The 20,659-nt window shown below is 42.8% G+C and overlaps 1 protein-coding gene across 1 annotated transcript in view; it reads right to left on the bottom strand.

Moving 5' to 3' along the window:
• Window positions 1-5,253: 5,253 nt before the first annotated feature.
• dglucy (D-glutamate cyclase) overlaps window positions 5,254-20,659 on the bottom strand; it is a 34,790-nt gene continuing 19,384 nt past the window's right edge. The window contains exons 11-14 of the mRNA XM_075447568.1: window positions 18,361-18,509; window positions 17,164-17,283; window positions 15,647-15,807; window positions 5,254-7,670 (exon numbers count right to left, since the gene is read on the bottom strand). Coding sequence (XP_075303683.1) covers window positions 7,494-7,670; window positions 15,647-15,807; window positions 17,164-17,283; window positions 18,361-18,509 — 607 coding nt within the window. The 3' untranslated portion in view covers window positions 5,254-7,493. The remainder of the gene's footprint in view (window positions 7,671-15,646; window positions 15,808-17,163; window positions 17,284-18,360; window positions 18,510-20,659) is intronic.

Genomic DNA, 20,659 nt, shown 5'->3' with positions numbered 1-20,659 from the left:
TAAATAAAGTTGAGGTATCCCCCGTAGGAAAGGTGCCATATAAATAAAGTTAAGGTATCCCTTGTAGGAAAGGGGCTATATAAATAAAGTTGAGGTATCCCTTGTAGGAAAGGTGCTATATAAATAAAGTTGAGGTATCCCTTGTAGGAAAGGTGCTATATAAATAAAGTTGAGGTATCCCCCGTAGGAAAGGTGCTATATAAATAAAGTTGAGGTATCCCTTGTAGGAAAGGTGCCATATAAATAAAGTTAAGGTATCCCTTGTAGGAAAGGGGCTATATAAATAAAGTTGAGGTATCCCTTGTAGGAAAGGTGCTATATAAATAAAGTTGAGGTATCCCTTGTAGGAAAGGTGCTATATAAATAAAGTTGAGGTATCCCCCGTAGGAAAGGTGCTATATAAATAAAGTTAAGGTATCCCCCGTAGGAAAGGTGCTATATAAATAAAGTTGAGGTATCCCCCGTAGGAAAGGTTCTATATAAATAAAGTTAAGGTATCCCCCGTAGGAAAGGTGCTATATAAATAAAGTTGAGGTATCCCTTGTAGGAAAGGTGCTATATAAATAAAGTTAAGGTATCCCCCGTAGGAAAGGTGCTATATAAATAAAGTTGAGGTATCCCCCGTAGGAAAGGTGCTATATAAATAAAGTTGAGGTATCCCCCGTAGGAAAGGGGCTATATAAATAAAGTTGAGGTATCCCCCATAGGAAAGGGGCTATATAAATAAAGTTGAGGTATCCCTCGTAGGAAAGGGGCTATATAAATAAAGTTGAGGTATCCCCCGTAGGAAAGGGGCTATATAAATAAAGTTGAGGTATCCCCCGTAGGAAAGGGGCTATATAAATAAAGTTGAGGTATCCCCCGTAGGAAAGGTGCTATATAAATAAAGTTGAGGTATCCCCCGTAGGAAAGGGGCTATATAAATAAAGTTGAGGTATCCCCCGTAGGAAAGGTGCTATATAAATAAAGTTGAGGTATCCCCCGTAGGAAAGGTGCTATATAAATAAAGTTGAGGTATCCCCCGTAGGAAAGGGGCTATATAAATAAAGTTGAGGTATCCCCCGTAGGAAAGGTGCTATATAAATAAAGTTGAGGTATCCCCCGTAGGAAAGGTGCTATATAAATAAAGTTGAGGTATCCCCCGTAGGAAAGGTGCTATATAAATAAAGTTGAGGTATCCCTCGTAGGAAAGGTGCTATATAAATAAAGTTGAGGTATCCCCCGTAGGAAAGGTGCTACATAAATAAAGTTGAGGTATCCCCCGTAGGAAAGGTGCTATATAAATAAAGTTGAGGTATCCCTCGTAGGAAAGGGGCTATATAAATAAAGTTGAGGTATCCCCCGTAGGAAAGGTGCTATATAAATAAAGTTGAGAAAGGTTCTATATAAATAAAGTTGAGAAAGGTGCTATATAAATAAAGTTGAGGTATCCCCCGTAGGAAAGGTGCTATATAAATAAAGTTGAGGTATCCCTCGTAGGAAAGGGGCTATATAAATAAAGTTGAGGTATCCCTCGTAGGAAAGGTTCTATATAAATAAAGTTGAGGTATCCCTCGTAGGAAAGGGGCTATATAAATAAAGTTGAGAAAGGTGCTATATAAATAAAGTTGAGGTATCCCCCGTAGGAAAGGTGCTATATAAATAAAGTTGAGGTATCCCTCGTAGGAAAGGGGCTATATAAATAAAGTTGAGAAAGGTTCTATATAAATAAAGTTGAGAAAGGTGCTATATAAATAAAGTTGAGGTATCCCCCGTAGGAAAGGTGCTATATAAATAAAGTTGAGGTATCCCTCGTAGGAAAGGGGCTATATAAATAAAGTTGAGGTATCCCCCGTAGGAAAGGTGCTATATAAATAAAGTTGAGAAAGGTTCTATATAAATAAAGTTGAGAAAGGTGCTATATAAATAAAGTTGAGGTATCCCCCGTAGGAAAGGTGCTATATAAATAAAGTTGAGGTATCCCTCGTAGGAAAGGGGCTATATAAATAAAGTTGAGGTATCCCCCGTAGGAAAGGTGCTATATAAATAAAGTTGAGGTATCCCCCGTAGGAAAGGTGCTATATAAATAAAGTTGAGGTATCCCTCGTAGGAAAGGGGCTATATAAATAAAGTTGAGGTATCCCTCGTAGGAAAGGTGCTATATAAATAAAGTTGAGGTATCCCTCGTAGGAAAGGTTCTATATAAATAAAGTTGAGAAAGGTTCTATATAAATAAAGTTGAGAAAGGTGCTATATAAATAAAGTTGAGGTATCCCTCGTAGGAAAGGTGCTATATAAATAAAGTTGAAGCTGGTTCAGGTACATTCAGCCCACAATGAGCCCGAGTAATAACTTTCATGTAAAAACTGTTTGGATGACACATCTGGATGGTTTGTTTTCACTCCCTCTCTAACGCATCACTAAATATACACAGAAGGTCTTTTGGCCTCCGCCCAGAGTCTAATTAGTTCCTGTCACTGCAGCCTTTCACCCACAGTCTGGAAATACCGTAAGTGTGCTAATTTACTGGAGAAAGCGGCTCTTCAAACTCATTCTGGGAAACCAACCTCAGCTGTTTACATCCGCGTCTTCCCTGCCTCGAGCTGAGGGCTTATTTTTGTTTGACCAAACTGTGTCTTTAAGCCGGGCCTCAAAGATCGGTCGGCGTTCCAGACGTTAAAGCACATTTTCCAACGTCTAATCTTGCGTTTTTTAAGTTACTGCTCAGCTTTGTCTCCAGATGCAAACAGAAATGTGAGTATTTCCTCAATAAATTCCTCCTCTACTCCTCCAAACTCCTGACGGGTTAAAGCTCAGCCGCTGATCTGATGATGCAACGCCTGTAATGACTTCAGCTCCAGAGAAAACATCTCCCCTATCTGATGGAGAGGAAGAAGCTTGGCAGCTCCAAACGCTTGTGATTGTTGACTATTCGATAGACTTTTTGACATTTCAGTCACATATTTGCCTTCTCTCAGTCTTTTGTGTTAGAAATGGGTCAAATAAAGAATAAACTGTGGTGGGAACTCGCCTGTTAGGACTCCCTCAAGTTGTATGTTTTCTAATGTGTTGAAAATCTGTGAATCGGGGTGTTGAATTGATCACTTTGATGAGATTATATACTATAGATTGTCATCCTCTCGTTCCCTGCCTCCACTTTCTGTTTAACTCCATCTAAACTGGCCTCAGGGAGAACTTTTCTCCAGATTAACAGAAACCAAACAGCCAACATGAGGAGAAAACACATTTATCCTCCTGATAGAGAAACACTAAATAACTCAGAATAACGACCTTCTTCCATTAGTGTAAACCAAATGTTTCCTAATGATGACGTCGTTAAAATAAGTCAGTTTGGGAGACAGAGCCTTCAGTTATCAGGCCCCTCTCTGTGGAACCAGCTGCCAGTTTGGGAGGCAGAGCCTTCAGTTATCAGGCCCCTCTATGTGGAACCAGCTGCCAGTTTGGGAGGCAGAGCCTTCAGTTATCAGGCCCCTCTCTGTGGAACCAGCTGGCAGTTTGGGAGGCAGAGCCTTCAGTTATCGGGCCCCTCTCTGTGGAACCAGCTGCCAGTTTGGGAGGCAGAGCCTTCAGTTATCAGGCCCCTCTCTGTGGAACCAGCTGCCAGTTTGGGAGGCAGAGCCTTCAGTTATCAGGCCCCTCTCTGTGGAACCAGCTGCCAGTTTGGGAGGCAGAGCCTTCAGTTATCAGGCCCCTCTCTGTGGAACCAGCTGGCAGTTTGGGAGGCAGAGCCTTCAGTTATCAGGCCCCTCTCTGTGGAACCAGCTGCCAGTTTGGGAGGCAGAACTTTCAGTTATCAGGCCCCTCTCTGTGGAACCAGCTGGCAGTTTGGGAGGCAGAGCCTTCAGTTATCGGGCCCCTCTCTGCGGAACCAGCTGCCAGGTTGGGAGGCAGAGCCTTCAGTTATCGGGCCCCTCTCTGCGGAACCAGCTGCCAGTTTGGGAGGCAGAGCCTTCAGTTATCGGGCCCCTCTCTGCGGAACCAGCTGCCAGGTTGGGAGGCAGAGCCTTCAGTTATCGGGCCCCTCTCTGCGGAACCAGCTGCCAGTTTGGGAGGCAGAGCCTTCAGTTATCGGGCCCCTCTCTGCGGAACCAGCTGCCAGGTTGGGAGGCAGAGCCTTCAGTTATCAGGCCCCTCTCTGTGGAACCAGCTGCCAGTTTGGGAGGCAGAGCCTTCAGTTATCGGGCCCCTCTCTGCGGAACCAGCTGCCAGTTTGGGAGGCAGAGCCTTCAGTTATCAGGCCCCTCTCTGCGGGACCAGCTGCCAGTTTGGGAGGCAGAGCCTTCAGTTATCAGGCCCCTGGCTGTGGAACCAGCTGGCAGTTTGGGAGGCAGAGCCTTCAGTTATCAGGCCCCTCTCTGTGGAACCAGCTGGCAGTTTGGGAGGCAGAGCCTTCAGTTATCAGGCCCCTCTCTGTGGAACCAGCTGCCAGTTTGGGAGGCAGAGCCTTCAGTTATCGGGCCCCTCTCTGTGGAACCAGCTGCCAGTTTGGGAGGCAGAGCCTTCAGTTATCAGGCCCCTCTCTGTGGGACCAGCTGCCAGTTTGGGAGGCAGAGCCTTCAGTTATCAGGCCCCTCTCTGTGGAACCAGCTGCCAGTTTGGGAGGCAGAGCCTTCAGTTATCAGGCCCCTCTCTGTGGGACCAGCTGCCAGTTTGGCTTCAGGAAGCAGACACCCTCTCTACCTTTAAGATCAGGGTTAAAACTTTCCTTTCTGATAAAGCTTATAGTTAGGGATGGCTCTTTGTTTTCATACCTGGGCCTCCAAAAAGCTCAGAAACGTGGCTATTTCGCAGATACTTTAAATCCTCTCATTTTAATTCAATTTCAAATAGATATGAGCATGATGCTGAATTTCTCACGTCGATAACAACAAAACTTTCATGAAAATGGGTGAAAAAATAAGCGAGTTAGAGTGGATTTGGAGGACCAGAAGCATGATCCATCTAGATTTAGTAGCTTTCTGAATGTTACAGGATAGGAGGGTCAGTTCACTGCAGCACATCCACAAGTCTGATCTAACTTCTCATTTCATCTGTTCGTCACACATCAGCTGCACGGCTCGACCTCTGACCTCACCTCTCTGAGACTGTCGGTGGAACTCGCAGGAATCCTCAGCCACAGCACGGACGGTGGATTTAACTCACCGAAGGTCCTGCAACACACAAACATCTGGAGGACGTGTAAATAATGTCAAAAACAGCATTTTATAAGCCAAAGGAGGAGTTTAACAAAACATTCCAGAGACAAACGCCTCATCAGAGGAGTCAGATTGTTTTTATTTTAAATCACTTTCCTACAAACTGTGCATCATTTTCCAATAATTTACAAAATCATTCAACAAAGACGAGAAGCAAAAAATACTTTGAGTTTCCCTTTAAAGGCTCTCAGACAACATTCATCATCATGAGTCAGATATTTCAGATGCTTCTGTTGAGGGTGAAAAGTTTGCTTCTATTAAAAGACTCAACGTCAAAGAAACATTCATCAGTTCCTTTCTCATGAGATAAAAGAAGGCAGATACCAATTAAAGTGTTAGAAAACATCACATTCAGATAATCAGGAGGTTTAACTCCCACAAAAGGCTTTTTGGGTGATTTGGTCAAATATTTCTGAGACGAAGAAGAAGTCTGATAAACCAACGCATCAAAGGAAATCTGTGTTTTGGTTGGAGGAAGACAAACAAAAACCTTCAAAGTGCTTCTTTCACGTTTGCTCAAATCAGATTTAGACATCTGAAGACGAACATCACGTGTTCATAAGTTAAATCAGGGTCTGATCGGGGGCCGAAGCATTCGTGCTTCACCACAACCGGCACACGTCGGGTTGTTAAGATGTTTTCGTCTGTTCGGACATTCTTTGAGCAGCGACTTTGTTAAAAGAGAGTGAACCGGTTCTTAAAGAGACGGCGTTTAAAACGAAGCATTTCAGGTGGAAAGTGACACGAGGAGCTGCAGCACTGCACAGGACGACAGAAAACACGGGATTTTAACCCTATTTAAGGGGTGAAATTGGACCATTTCAGAACAGGAAGTGAGTGTTAAACTGGAGGTGAAGGCAGGCGGAGCGGATCATCTTAAAGTGTCATCATCTGAATGCTCTGACCTCAGAGCTGAACCATCCAGGGCTTTGAAGTCCTATAGTGGGACATGGAGTGCATCGGTTAATATTTACAGTCACGTAAGAAAGAAAGTACACCCTCAGTTCCAAGGTTTTACATATCAGGACATAATGCAGATAATCTGCTGAGCAGCGGGCGGTAAAACTCAACCGATGCTGCAAACCTCAATGAGCTGAAGCAAGAATCCTCCTGCCATTTTTTAAATTAATTTATTATTTTTATATTCAAACTGAAAACATGAACTGAATAACACTCAAGTCATTCAAGTCATCGTGTCTCAAGTCAAGTCAAGTGCCGAGTCTTTGACTTCCAAGTCCGAGTCGAGTCTCGAGTCTTTTATTTTTTGTCAAGTCACAAGTCATCAAAACAGCGACTCGAGTCCCCATCTCTGCAGATAAGCGATGGCGGCAACTCTTGCGGGGGTAACATAAAACTTCCTTTTGATTGTAATAATGTTAGCGACATACTGTACAAATAATTTCCATCTGATGTTAACATTTAGTTGACGAGGACTCCAGGAGTGAGGCAGGCTCCCGCATACCTGTAGTTACTCCTTTCATCGAGGCTAAAATAGATAAAATGTTGGTGCATACTTGAAATGAAAGTGTTACAACCAAAGCCATTTGTACTATTTAACTGGATGAGAACCGATAAGGAACCGAATCGATATCGCTAATGGAATCGGAATTGATGAATTCTTAACAATTCCCATCCCTAAAAGACAGTGTAATATGTTGGATTAATTGAGTTTTAACACCTGCTGAGGAGCCGATGATGATTATTTTGTCCTGACACCTTAGAATTGAGAGTGAACCTTCTTTGGATGGACACGTTAAAGGGTGTCATTTAAGGCAAGAAAGGCAGGTTTATTTGTACGGCACAATTCAACTACAAGGTGATTCAAAGTGCTTTACAGAGACATTAAAACAGTAGAAATAAAAAGCATGATTTAAATTTTAAACAAAAAAGAAAGAAATAAGAACAATAGATAGAATCAGATAAAATCAGTAGGTAAAATGTGATTAAGTTTTGAAACTCAAGCTTCAGATTTGGAGCTTTATTCAAACGCAGCTGAAAATAAGTGTGTCTTCTACCTGGTTTAGTTATAAAGTTGTATCTAATTCGGTCAAATCTGCACCAAAGATTTATCGTCATTCATTAATCCATTAACGTGGCACCAGATCAGCACCGAGTTTAATCTGAACTCTGATTTATTCATTAACGAAGCAACAAAGAACCGAACGGACACAAAGAAAGAGCTCTGCTCAGTGACCGAGAGAAGGAAGTGAGCAGAAAGGTAACCGAGGCAGCATGTTCCCATCACACGGCTCTTTCTTTCTGTCCCACTTTGTTTCAACTGTGAGAAACACTTCCACCTTAAAAGAAAGAAGATGGTGGGTCCAGCGTGGTGGAGCCCCGTGTCGCCTCCAGCAGTCTGGTGATGATGTCAGAGTGCGTGGGGTGAAAGGTCAAGCCATCCACCTCCATGGCCAAGTGCCCAGTTTTCCCACTTCGGATTCCAAACCGCACCAGAGTTGACAGGAAGGATTCCTCCTGGTGCACACAGGGAGACACAGAAGTCATGTTACAGAACCTGTAGAAATGTTGGTCAGGAACCTGTTCTGCTGTCAGCTGCACTGAGGAGCCTCAGAGGACATCAGAGCCCAGTGGATAAACTCTATCTGAGGCTAATGTTCCAGCAGAGTTAGCTAAAGACTGTGGATGTGCAGCAGCCACTTTTCATCCCACTGTTTTAACAACTTGGTCCAGTTCAACGCTGGACTGAAGAAGCTGAGCCACAAAGAGGGATCAGTTCCAACTCTCAGAGCCTGAACTTCAGAGCAGGGAAATGGAAGCATCTGAGAAATAACTCCTCATGGTTTATTTATTGAGTTATTGCTGCTCCTTTAGCAGCAGCTAACGCTAACAGCTTAGCTAATGAAAGTGACGTACACCAGCTTCTAAGGAGTTATTGCTGTTATTTTCTCCTTTAGCAGCAGCTAACGCTAACAGCTTAGCTAATGAAAGTGACGTATACCAGCTTCTAAGGAGTTATTGCTGTTATTTTCTCCTTTAGCAGCAGCTAACGCTAACAGCTTAGCTAATGAAGGTGACGTACACCAGCTTCTAAGGAGTTATTGCTGTTATTTTCTCCTTTAGCAGCAGCTAACGCTAACAGCTTAGCTAATGAAGGTGACGTACACCAGCTTCTAAGCAGTTACTGCTGTTATTTTCTGCTTTAGCAGCAGCTAACGCTAACAGCTTAGCTAATGAAGATGACGTACACCAGCTTCTAAGGAGTTATTGCTGTTATTTTCTCCTTTAGCAGCAGCTAACGCTAATAGCTTAGCTAATGAAGGTGACGTACACCAGCTTCTAAGGAGTTATTGCTGTTATTTTCTCCTTTAGCAGCAGCTAACGCTAACAGCTTAGCTAATGAAGGTGACGTACACCAGCTTCTAAGGAGTTATTGCTGTTGTTTTCTCCTTTAGCAGCAGCTAACGCTAACAGCTTAGCTAATGAAGGTGCCGTACACCAGCTTCTAAGGAGTTATTGCTGTTATTTTCTCCTTTAGCAGCAGCTAACGCTAACAGCTTAGCTAATGAAGGTGACATACACCAGCTTCTAAGGAGTTATTGCTGTTGTTTTCTCCTTTAGCAGCAGCTAACGCTAACAGCTTAGCTAATGAAGGTGACGTACACCAGCTTCTAAGGAGTTATTGCTGTTGTTTTCTCCTTTAGCAGCAGCTAACGCTAACAGCTTAGCTAATGAAGGTGACGTACACCAGCTTCTAAGGAGTTATTGCTGTTATTTTCTCCTTTAGCAGCAGCTAACGCTAACAGCTTAGCTAATGAAGGTGACGTACACCAGCTTCTAAGGAGTTATTGCTGTTATTTTCTCCTTTAGCAGCAGCTAACGCTAACAGCTTTGCTAACGAAGGTGACGTATACCAGCTTCTAAGGAGTTATTGCTGTTATTTTCTCCTTTAGCAGCAGCTAACGCTAACAGCTTTGCTAACGAAGGTGCCGTACACCAGCTTCTAAGGAGTTATTGCTGCTCCTTTCTGAAAGATGAACATTATTGTTCCCACATTACTTTGGCCGCTTTCGGACAGACCGTTCTAAGAAAGTAGTTATCAGAACTACCCTCCTCAAATTTCGTTCTGATAACTATCCTTCCCCAGCTGTTTCAGTCTGCATTCGCACATGAGTCGGGACCTGATAGGGACTGATGCGCTGCGCGCAGCCGTCTGCTTCAGTGACGTGTTAGCCGTTAGCCGTTTAGCGCTACATTCAAACACAAAACAAAACGGTAAAAGTAAGGAGAGTAGAAAAAACACCACCAAGAAGCTAATATGGAGACCGGGGAGGCCACCGTGTTTATGGTCTGCATGATGGTGATATTAATCATGGACGATCACATCAGGCGTCTAATATCGAGGCTGGAAAAGCTCACAGAGAGAGTCAGGATCGAGCGCAGGAGATACTTTTTCATTTCATGAAGGAAGAAAGGAGAGCAGAGCGCTGCAGACAAATGAGACCAGTGTAAGTTTAACTTATTAAACACCCGCCGGTTGTGTCTGTGTCTATGAGGAAACATTTCAGCCGTGATAGCATGACATGGGGCGTAGCTACCGACCACCAAACACCTCCGTTAGATTCATTCTATAAGAACTATGAAAAGACCCGACCTCGGAGAAGGAGCTAAATAGTTATAGGAACTAAGGGAGAAAGCCCCGAGTTCCACGGGAGAAAACGGCCCCGCGGATTAAAAGGTTATTAGAACTGCCAAAGGTTCCTACAGTCCGAAAGCGGCTTTTGTTAGCTGAAGCTTTCTGGCTGAACGGTTCCGTTCTGTAACTCATCAGCCTGCAGCTGTGTGGATAAGGTGTGTTTCCAACACAACACCGGTCCTCTCCTCACTCTCGCTGTGCTAACGTTACATTATCGGCATGTTTCTGATAAAGATGTAGGTCTCCCAGTACAACTGTTTAATGAGGTTAATATATCCAAAGTGTTTAAACGCAGTAATTAACGGTATCCATGCATTACTACGAGTTACGCTGTGTACATCTCCGGCTTGTTCCATCACTGTTGATGAGAAAGCATTGTTTGCTAGCATCTGCTGCTAGCTTACAGCTAACCTGCTAAACTGTTTCCCTCTGGGATCAACAGAGTAACTGGCCGTTTCTCAATACCAAGAATGCAAAGAACAGACTTGTGTTCTTGAGGAGAATGTTCTTGCTAGTCAACCTCGGAAGAATGAACTCGGGAGATCACAAGTACACATGCTCCGTTTTCAGTTTTGAGACGATGCGTTCTTCGTGCCCGAGGCAGCCTGCTCTGATTAAACAGCTGGGCTTTTTCATCCAAGTGCTCTCTCTCGCTCTAATGTGTGTGTGTGTGTGTGTGTGTGTGTATGTATGCGTGTGTGTGCGTGTGTGTGTGTGTGTACAGACATGACTGCCGAAAGGAATATTTGCGCTGACAAGTTTGAGGCGCAGAATTCTTCCGAACAAAATTGTAAATAGCTGGTATTAAGTAGAGATGCACCGGATCCTGATTTTTAAGGTCCTGCCGGATACCGGATCCACTGCTTAAGATCCTGCCGGAACCGGAACCGGATACCGGATCCTACTCATCATCAGCTAGTACATTAAAATGCAGTGAAAACCACTTTACAGTTAATTTCCTTTCCTTAACAGATGAAATACGCAATAACTTCTAACGTCATCTATTTTATTCTGTTCAATCCAAAGAACAAATAACATAACATAACATCTTTATTACTAAAGAAAATGAGGCCTGTCATAAACAGCAAGCCATAAAGTGCTCTTTGAAAAGTAAAAGAATCCAACAAAACATAGGCCTACTGCATTTACAAACTAAAACATAGCAAATTTAGCACATCTATAACTCTTGGATACAAAATTAACTGCAGACTGATTTTTTTCTCAGAAAAAAAACAAAACACTGGGAATCTCGATAATCATTATGAATGCCTACAGTCCTGGAACATGGGCTATTTCACTTCTATTTAACTGTATTAGAAAATTAAACAAAGCGTGGCACAAAGAACTCGAACCTACTCTCCCGTAGGTTCTATTATGAACAACTTCTATAGCTAGGACAGAAAATGAGCGTTTCCTTTGAGAAAAACAAGACGCTCTGCATTAATCGGCGACAGCCGGTTGCGAGTGTGTGAACGGATGTCTCCAGCGGTGCTGAAGAGTCGTTCACTGGGTACAGAGGTTGGTGGCGGGCAGAGGTAAACTTTGGCCGTTTTTGACAGCAGCGGAAAGCGCTGCTGATTGCCTTTCCACCACTGAAGCGGGTCTTCGGTAAGAGGAATCAGTGGCTCGCTGAAAAAAACTCTGACCTCTGTTTCGGCGCTCAGTGTGGCTGGCTCACACTCAGTGTTTCTGCGGAACAGATCGTCCCAGTTGCTCCAGATACCTGAACAGTGTCGTTTCGCTCGGCCTGTCGCCCCCTCTGTCTCAGCCTGGTCAGATGGCACTCGCCTCGCACGCGAGTCTTGATCTGTTTCGGATATGCGGGAGACAGCCTCCTGCACAAGTAACTTTGATCGGCACTGGAGTGTGTCATTCATCCAAAATTTGGTTTTATATCTCGGATCAAGACTTGTTGCCACAATGAACAAAGCGTTGCCCTCAAGTCCCTCAAATCTCTCTCGCAGGGACGTCAGCATGCGCGCTTTCATCTGTTTAATTCCACTGCTGTCGGTTTCATTGTGAATGAAGCGCTTCAGCATCATCACAGCAGGCAGGACTGTTGATATGCACGCATTTTCTGCACTTATTTCTCTTGTCAACTCCTCGAAAGGCCTGAGCACACTGAGCACATCTTCCATCAGAGTCCACCTCTGAGCATGAATATGTTGCATGCTATCCGTCTCTGACACATAGAGGTTTATGGCACGCTTCTGTTCCACCAAGCGATTGCACATCAGATAGGTAGAATTCCACCGTGTCACTACGTCCTGGATTAATTGGTGATTTGGTAGCCCCAACTCCTGCTGAAGAGCTGACAGCCTTGATTTCGCGCTTGAAGAGTGTTTAAAGTGGCCTACAGTTTTCCTGGCCAGTGCGAGCATGTCAGAGATACTTTGTTGGGATAAAAGGCTTTCGTGTATGCACAGCTGGAGCGTGTGTGCGAAGCAGCCAGCGCTGGGAATGCCAGCTTCGGACATGGCTTTGCGCATATTCGCAGCGTTGTCCCTCAGGACCAGGTGACATTTGTTGACAGGTATGTCCCACGCTTTGATAATGTCTTGCAGTGCGTTTGCAATGTTAATAGCTGTGTGTCTTCCATCGAATGCCTCGCATTGTAGGATAGCAGTCACGCGGTTGAAATGATCATCAATCCAATGTGATGTTACGCTCAAATATGACTGAGTAGTGTATTCGCAAGTCCATATGTCACATGTAAATGAAAAGGCATGCGCTTCCTTGACATGCCCTCGTATACGGGAAGCTACCGTTTCATACATTTCAGGAATGATTTTATCAGCAAAGAAACGCCGTGAGGGGAGTTTGTAACGTGGCTCAAGCAGTTGCACTAGCTCGGTGAACCCAGTGTCTTCCACAATGCTGTATGGTTGCAAATCAACAGCTATCATTTTACCGATTGCGGCATGTATGGCATTGGCTTTTGAGTGGTCTGAAGCCCACGGTTTGTTTGGTACAGGGCTCGTGAAGTTGGTAATAGTGGTCTGAGTACCACTCTGTGACTGTGCTGCTGTGGTACCTGTAGCCTCACTGACGTTAGACTCGGCCTTGCACAACTCATACTCCGTTGGATGCTTTGCACGGAGATGTTTTAACAGCGGAGATGTTGAGTAGTATCTAGTGTCTTTACCTCCACAAGCCAAATTTGTACTACAAAGCGTGCATATTGCGCGACTTGAATCTCCCTCTTTCAGTTCAAAGTACTGCCATACAACACTTTTTCGGCTCACTGCATCCATTTCTGCCGACGACTGCTAGCACAATGGCGGTTTTCTTCTTTAAACATTTACCGACGTAATCACGTTGTGCTCACGTGCTGTACGATCCGGTCCGGTTGGGGCACCGGGTCCGGCAGTAACCGAACCTCGTCAAAAACGCCACTATCCGGCCGGAACCGGACCCCGGATCCTGGATCCGGTGCATCTCTAGTATTAAGACAAAATAACGATAAAATCGGGATCTAAAGGGCTACTTACTCGCCTCAAAATGTTTTAAACGTGGATAAAGTGATATATTTAAAGAGTTTAGAGCTAAAATGAAATCAGCTTCAGCCTGTTGATTTCGGCTCGGGTAGGAGCGCAGTGCATTGTGGGATATTTGCGCTGACAAGTTAGCACAAGTTAGCTACCGATGCATCCTCGGTAAAATGGGCGTGTCGAGAACACATCCGGGAACTTTCACCGTTCTCGGCGAAATGCGAACTTGTGTATTGGGACAGTACTTGGGCTGCGACTGATGACGTTTCACAAGAACACAAGAACACAAGAACACAAGTACGGACAAGAACGTATATTGAGAAACGGCCACTATCTGTATCCGTATGTACAGCTGGAGTGTTTCTGGTGTGACTGCAGGAACAGCTTCATTATGTCTGTGTTACTGCATTAAATCACACAGCAGATGTCCAGCTGTTGATTACAGCTAACGCAGGTAAACACACCTGAGACTGAGGCTGAGACACTGTGGAGTCAGGTGAAGAAAATTCTGATTTTTAGGAACCATTTATTAACTCTTACCAGGGCTCCGAACCGGTTCAAGGAACGAAAACCAAAACCAAAAACGAACGGAATTTTACGAGGAACGGAAACGGAAACGAAATGGTCTTCAACTGTTCCGGAACAGAAACGTTATTCTGAAATCCACAAAACCGGTTAATAACGTTTTTTTTCGTTCTCTATATATTTTATAAAATTTCACAAAAGCGTAGCCTTTGTCAGGGGAAAAAAAAAAGACTACTTCCGGTTGTGCGTTCACTTCGCTGCCCGCTAGGCTCAATGCAGGCAGCTGTCACGAATCCCTTCCTTTATCCACTACTTAGTCTAGTTATCTACTAGTTAAAGTGTAGGTTCGGAGTAGATTTACCCTAGGGTCATTTGAACCGTGACATCCAGCCAAGTAGCCCACCTGAAGTTTTTTCGATCTTGGCTGAACATCAGCCGAGTTACTGAGTTATCCCGAATAGCTTAGTACAAGCGCTAACAGACCCTGGCAGTATCTCCAAAATTACCACACTAAAATCACATGCCATGACACCAAACTTCTACAGTAGTACAAATATGGTCTGTACTCACAAAAGATGCATTTGGAAGTTTGTACATAGTCCAGGAGTTTATTATTATCAACACAAGCCTAATAGCTTCTCTGCTGCTAAAGCTGCGTCGACGTCACTTCTGGGAGCTTCAAAGTAAGATGAGGGTTGATCTACTACTGTAGACAACAAAGCAAGGCTGCTCAATTTCTCCGTTGATAAAATAAATCCACAACTCTACAACATAAAAATTCATGTAGAATATAGCATATACTTTGTTGTCTACAGAAGTAGATCAACCCTCATCTTACTTTGAAGCTCCCAGATCAAGGAAGTGACGTCGACGCAGCTTTAGCCCATCTGAATGTTTTTGGATGCTGCTGGTGATTTATTATTTTTGGGCATAGAGCTACGGTGTAAATCAAGGGCAAATACTAATGAGTACGTCTATTCTAAGGTAAAGTCCACGCACGTAGACTTGATAGGCCCGCCAAACACTGCCGGAACGATAAGAACGAACGATATTTTACGTTGCGAACCTGTTCAGTAACGATATGTTGGTGGCGGAACGCAAGAACGAAAACGTTAAACATGCCTGAACCGTTCGGAACGGAACGATTGAAAAATAATTTTGTTTTCAAGCCCTGACTCTTACTAACTTTTCTGTGTGCAGAAACAATAAAAAGAGTTTTTTTATTATTATTATTATTATTTTTATTTTTTATTAAAAAAAGACTTGTCTACATGTAAAAGTGTCCTCGGGTGAGATTCTGTGAAAAGAAATCCACAAATAACCATCAGAGAGACTAAAAAAGACACCTTGGACGAAATAATGGGTTTTCAGTTGGTTGCAGTTTGTAATTTGTGCCACTGGGTGTCGCTAAAGTCCACACACTTGACCTTTAAAGTCCATTTTGGACTTGGTGGAATCCATTTTACTTTTGCCACATTTCCTGTTGTGGGTTGAAAACGACGAGAGAAAGAAAGCTAATTAGGGTTCAGACTGAAATAAAACGGGTCTACACACCAAACTCTGTAGGAAATAGGGCTGTAGCTAAGTTATGACATGTAAGATGACAACCCTACAATGCACTTTACTTACTTTAGATGCCCATTTAATGTTTAGTGAACTTGTGATGTTATCATGTGAAACAGCTCACTTTTCCAGGTGTTCACACATTCAGAGATGATTAGTTGGACCATTCTGAAAACCAGAGAACACTCCTGTGAAAAGAGATTTTAGAAAGGCGTTACCTTCTCCACAGACGGCAGGTTGGCGGTCCAGTCCTGCAGCTGCTCTTTGGTGGCTGCAGGCTCCAGTCCCAGTCCTCTCCTCAGGTACCGATGGTGCGATGGGCAGGTGTGGAGCAGGTAGAGCCCGCAGGCCACGGCGTATCCTCCCCAGTTCGACACCCCTGCGGTCGCACGGGACGAGGGAAAACGAAATAAAGACATCAGATCATCAGTGTTGTGTCTGTGCTCGTCCTGTTGGATCTCAGAGCTGAATCTGATACGGTCGATCACAGCATTTTATTAAAGAGATTTGAACCAGTTTTTTGGGATTAAAGGAACTGCATTAGGCTGGTTTAAGTCATATTTATCTGAAAGATTTCAGTTTGTTCTTGTAAATGAAGAATCTTCCTCACACACCAGAGTAAGTCATGGAGTTCCTCAGGGTTCTGTGCTCGGACCGATTCTTTTTCACTTTATACATGCTTCCATCAGGTAACATTATCAGACAGCATGGCATAAAGTTCCATCGCTATGCTGATGATACTCAACTATACTCATCTATGAAGCCAGATGAACCCAATAGGTTGGTCAGACTACAAGCATGTCTTAAAGACATAAAATTATTATTATCTTATTTCTGACCTGGGCCTCTTCAAATCTAGGCTAAAAACCTACTTATATAGGATTGCTTTTAATACCCAGTAGTATGATGACTCTTATCTTCTTTTATCTTATTTGATTTTGTTGTATTTTATTGCTTTCACTGTTCTTTTATTGTTTTTATTTGTTTTTACTTTATTTATTACGTGAGGTACAGCACTTTGGTACACTGTAAGGATTGTCTGTAAAGGGCTGTATAAATAAAATACATTTACATTTACATAAAGACCTGGATGACTCAGAACTGTCTGCTTCTAAATTCAAAACTGAAGTTGTTATCTTTGGACCATTTTCTAGCTATATAGTTACTCTAGATGGTATTTCCTTGGCTTCTGGTCCAACAGTGAGGAACCTTGGAGTTATTTTTGACCAGAATTTATCATTTGATTCGCATATAAAACAGGTTTCTAGGACTGCCTTCTTTCACCTTCGTAATATTGTTATCCTTGTAGCACCCACAGTTGCAGATATGCAACAGGCTTTTTATTCATTTACATTATTTATTTACGTTATATTTTTATTTACATTACATTATTTGATTTCTTAAATTTACATACATTATTTACATTCATGTGTAATATTTTTTTACATTACATTTTATGTAAAAATGGGTGGGAATAAACCAATATTTTTGGTTTATTGGCAGTTGCATATCTGCAACTGTGGGTGCTACAAGGTTAAAATCAGGAACATCCAGTCTCAGAGTGATGCAGAAAAACATAAGAACACATGTCATATTTCTCCAGTTTTAGCTCCTCTTCATTGACTCCCTGTTAAATTCAGAATAGAATAACATGAAGCTCTTAATGACCGAGCTTTAAAAGCATCTCTGCCCTGTGTTTGAGGACCCATTACAGCATTGTTTACTTCAGCCATACCAGCAGTAATGGCTGAGTCGGCGGGAACGACACAGGCGATGAGGCTTCCCTTGGGCATCAGGCTCTGCACCCTCTCCTTCAGTTTACCCATCCCCAACTCATTACCGCCATCACCGATTCCTACAGAGCAACAGGATGAAAAGGATGAAAAAGTTCCTCTTTGTTTCTACCGGAACACACAGACTGAGTGAGGGTGTTATTAGTTTAATGGAAATGTGAAAGGAAACTTACACATCAGGACATGAAAACTAATCTGCTCAAGAAATCCAACCTCAGATCAACACATGACATAAAACACTGTTTCTTTATTTATTGAATAAAAACTGAGACAAAGCAGAGAAGCAGTGTGTTAAAAACTAAGTGAACCCCCTGATCCAGCAGCTTTAGCAGCAACACTTTGGTATCCAAAGGAGTTCCTGGTGGACTCAGTGGCTGCAAGGTGCCCAGGTCCTGTGGCTGCAGAACCAGCCCAGATCATCAGCCCTCCACCACCGTGCTTGACAGCTGGTGTGAGGTGTTTGTGCTGATATGCTGTGTTTGGTTTCTTCCAAACGTGCTGCTGTGCATTCTGAGCAAACATCTCCACTTTGGTCTGCTCTGTCCAAAGCACATTGTTCCAGAAGTCTTGTGGTTTGTTCAGATGCAGCTTTGCAAACCTAAGCTGTGCTGCCATGTTCTTTTTAGAGAGAAGAGGCTTTCTCCTGCAGCCCTTCCACACAAGCCACACCTGTTCAGTCTGTTTCTAACTGTGCTGTCATGACCTTTAACCTTTAACCTGCTAACTGAGGCCTGTAGAGTCTGAGATGTAGCTCTTGGGGTTTCTGACCTTGGGGTGACCTTTAACCTTTAACATGCTAACTGAGGCCTGAAGAGTCTGAGATGTAGCTCTTTGGGTTTCTGACCTTGGGGTGACCTTTAACCTTTAACATGCTGACTGAGGCCTGCAGAGTCTGAGATGTAGCTCTTGGGTTTCTGACCTTGGGGTGACCTTTAACCTTTAACATGCTAACTGAGGCCTGCAGAGTCTGAGATGTGGCTCTTGGGTTTCCCACAAAGCTTCATAAAAACTGTTCCTTCTGTGCAGCAGCTGCGTCACAAACACACCCGTGTGGCTCAATTAAAACCAGAAGGTGTGTTTAAATGTGAGAATAAAGATTTCTGTGATAAACTGAACATGATGTGAACATGATAACCCACCTGTAGTTGTAATTCCTGCTATATTCTTGGCAGCAATGAACAGGTTATCGATGGGATCCACCAGGTGCTTGATGTTCACTCCCCTCATGTTGTAATAATTTCCATCTTCAGCCCGTCCGCTGCGCTCTATCGCCACCAGGTGGTCGTACCTGGTGTTAAACGTATGAAACGACATTGTTTTCATGTGTTTTGCTTTCCTATTTTTTCTAAAATGTCTCCTTTTATAGATTAAACCTTTAAAAAATGCATTAACATTCACTGATATAAGACATTTTCCAATGAAATTATTCCCTTCAAGGCTGAAAACAAACCAGCTCTGGAACAACAGACTTGTTTATGTGTGGAGTTGTGCTGCGATATAAATTACTGCATCTGTATTTTGGTCTTAAGATGCAGTTATTATTCTCGTGTAGCTTTTCAGCTGCAGAACCGTGGTGACGTAAAACAGATCACGTGTGCAGTTTAAGGCACAAAGTCCCTTATGTTTCATCAAGAGATTTTGCAGTTGTAAAGTATGACCTCATAATAAGTCGGGAAAAAAGTAAATTCTTTCACTTTTAGTGCATAATCTCAGTGTGGTGATAAATATTAGTACTTTAATGATGTAAATTGGTTCTGTTCAGAGGGAGAAACCAGCCGTAATGGACACATAAGGGGATAGAAGCATGCAGCTGCCCACCATTATGTGGTTATTCTCCACATAATGACTTTATTCTGGAAAAGGAAAACGTAAAAAAACTTCTTCCTGCTCAGAGCGACTCCTTCAGCTGCATTGAAAAACAGTTTATGAAAGCAGAGACAGCAGGAGAGAAGCTAACAGATGCTAACACAGCTGGATGTTAGCTGGAAAGCTAACAGCTACTGTTCTATGGTCCTGTTGTCAGTATCAGGAGGAGGAATGTTTGGAGATAAATATGTTTTTTTCCCCATATAATGCAGCCGTAACCGTGGCTACACGTAAAAGCTGGTTCATAATGTACATTTTTCTCTTTTAAATAATCATCAAACAGTATTTTGTATCCGATTACTCGATAAATCAATGCAATAATCGACAGAATACTCGATTACCTAAACAATCGCCTGCTGCAGCCCGACTGTGGGCACCTGTTTGAATCAGGAATCTATGAGTTTCTATTGGCTCGTGATCAAAATCAAAGAGGCAGGAACTGAAGCATCTTTATTCTGCAGAGGTGATTAACTTTTATCAGTTTTATCTAGGGCTGGGCAACGATTAAAATGTTTAATCTAATTAATCACATGATTTCCCTGATTAATCACGATTAATCGCATTTGTACGCAGAATCCAAAAATGAATCCAAAAGTAGTGTATAGCTTTTAGCATTTAGCTTTATTTTAAATGTGCTGCCATATGAATGAAAGTGCCATAACATTTGTTGTGCAAACACACTTTTAACATCAGCATCTTTCTGTAGTTTTTATGTAGAAGCCTCGCTCCACTGTCTGTTTCCTTGAATGACTTGCTGCTATCAGTTGTGTGTTTTGCCTTTAAGTGATATTTTAGACTGGAACTACTACGCTGAGAAGACAATTCAACTTGGCAGTCTTTACAGATGACTTTGGTTCTGTCGACTCCGCCGTCTGGAAGAACTTTAACATGAAAATGGCCGAGTAAAAGTTCCGTACCCTTCTCCATGTTTGGTGGATCCACCGATTACTTTCTTTTCCTGTTCCACAGCAGACAGCAACAGACTTTTACAAAATAAAATAAATAATAACTACTACGGTGAGAAGACAATTCAACTTGGCTGTAAATGCTGTAAATGTTTTTTTTTTCAATTTATTTTGAAATATGTGCTTTTATGTTGAAACAAGTTAAACAGGAAGTAGAGCCGGTTAGCTCCATTAGCTTCACACCTGTAGCGGTGATGTTAGCTGCTAGTTTATCTTTATTTTATTACCCCATGCTTCGTGGTGTTTGCTGTAACTGTGTGAATGTGATGCAGAGGAGAAGTGGAAGTTAAAGAATCCTAGTTCTGACCCTGCAGATTGCCTCTGGGGAATGACTCTGTCGTTGGTTGAGAAGCAGCTAAAGTGGCCAGTATTACTTTGATTATTTATTGGTACCAGCCACAATGCTAAGAATGCTATTTCTTTAATGATTACAACTAATGTTGTCTTTTACTTTGTTTACTCGAACATTTAGTTCTACGGTGTTGATGTGGCGTTAAAGGAGAAGTTCACTATTTAAGACCTTGAGTCCCAGTTCCAGCTTGTTTATCAATAATAAGAAATGAGGAGACCATTTTCACAACAATAGCTCATTTCTATCCATTTTGGC

This window comes from Odontesthes bonariensis, chromosome 17 (assembly GCF_027942865.1).
Source record: "Odontesthes bonariensis isolate fOdoBon6 chromosome 17, fOdoBon6.hap1, whole genome shotgun sequence".
Lineage (NCBI taxonomy): Eukaryota > Metazoa > Chordata > Actinopteri > Atheriniformes > Atherinopsidae > Odontesthes > Odontesthes bonariensis.
This window is presented reverse-complemented; position numbering and strand designations above follow the sequence as displayed.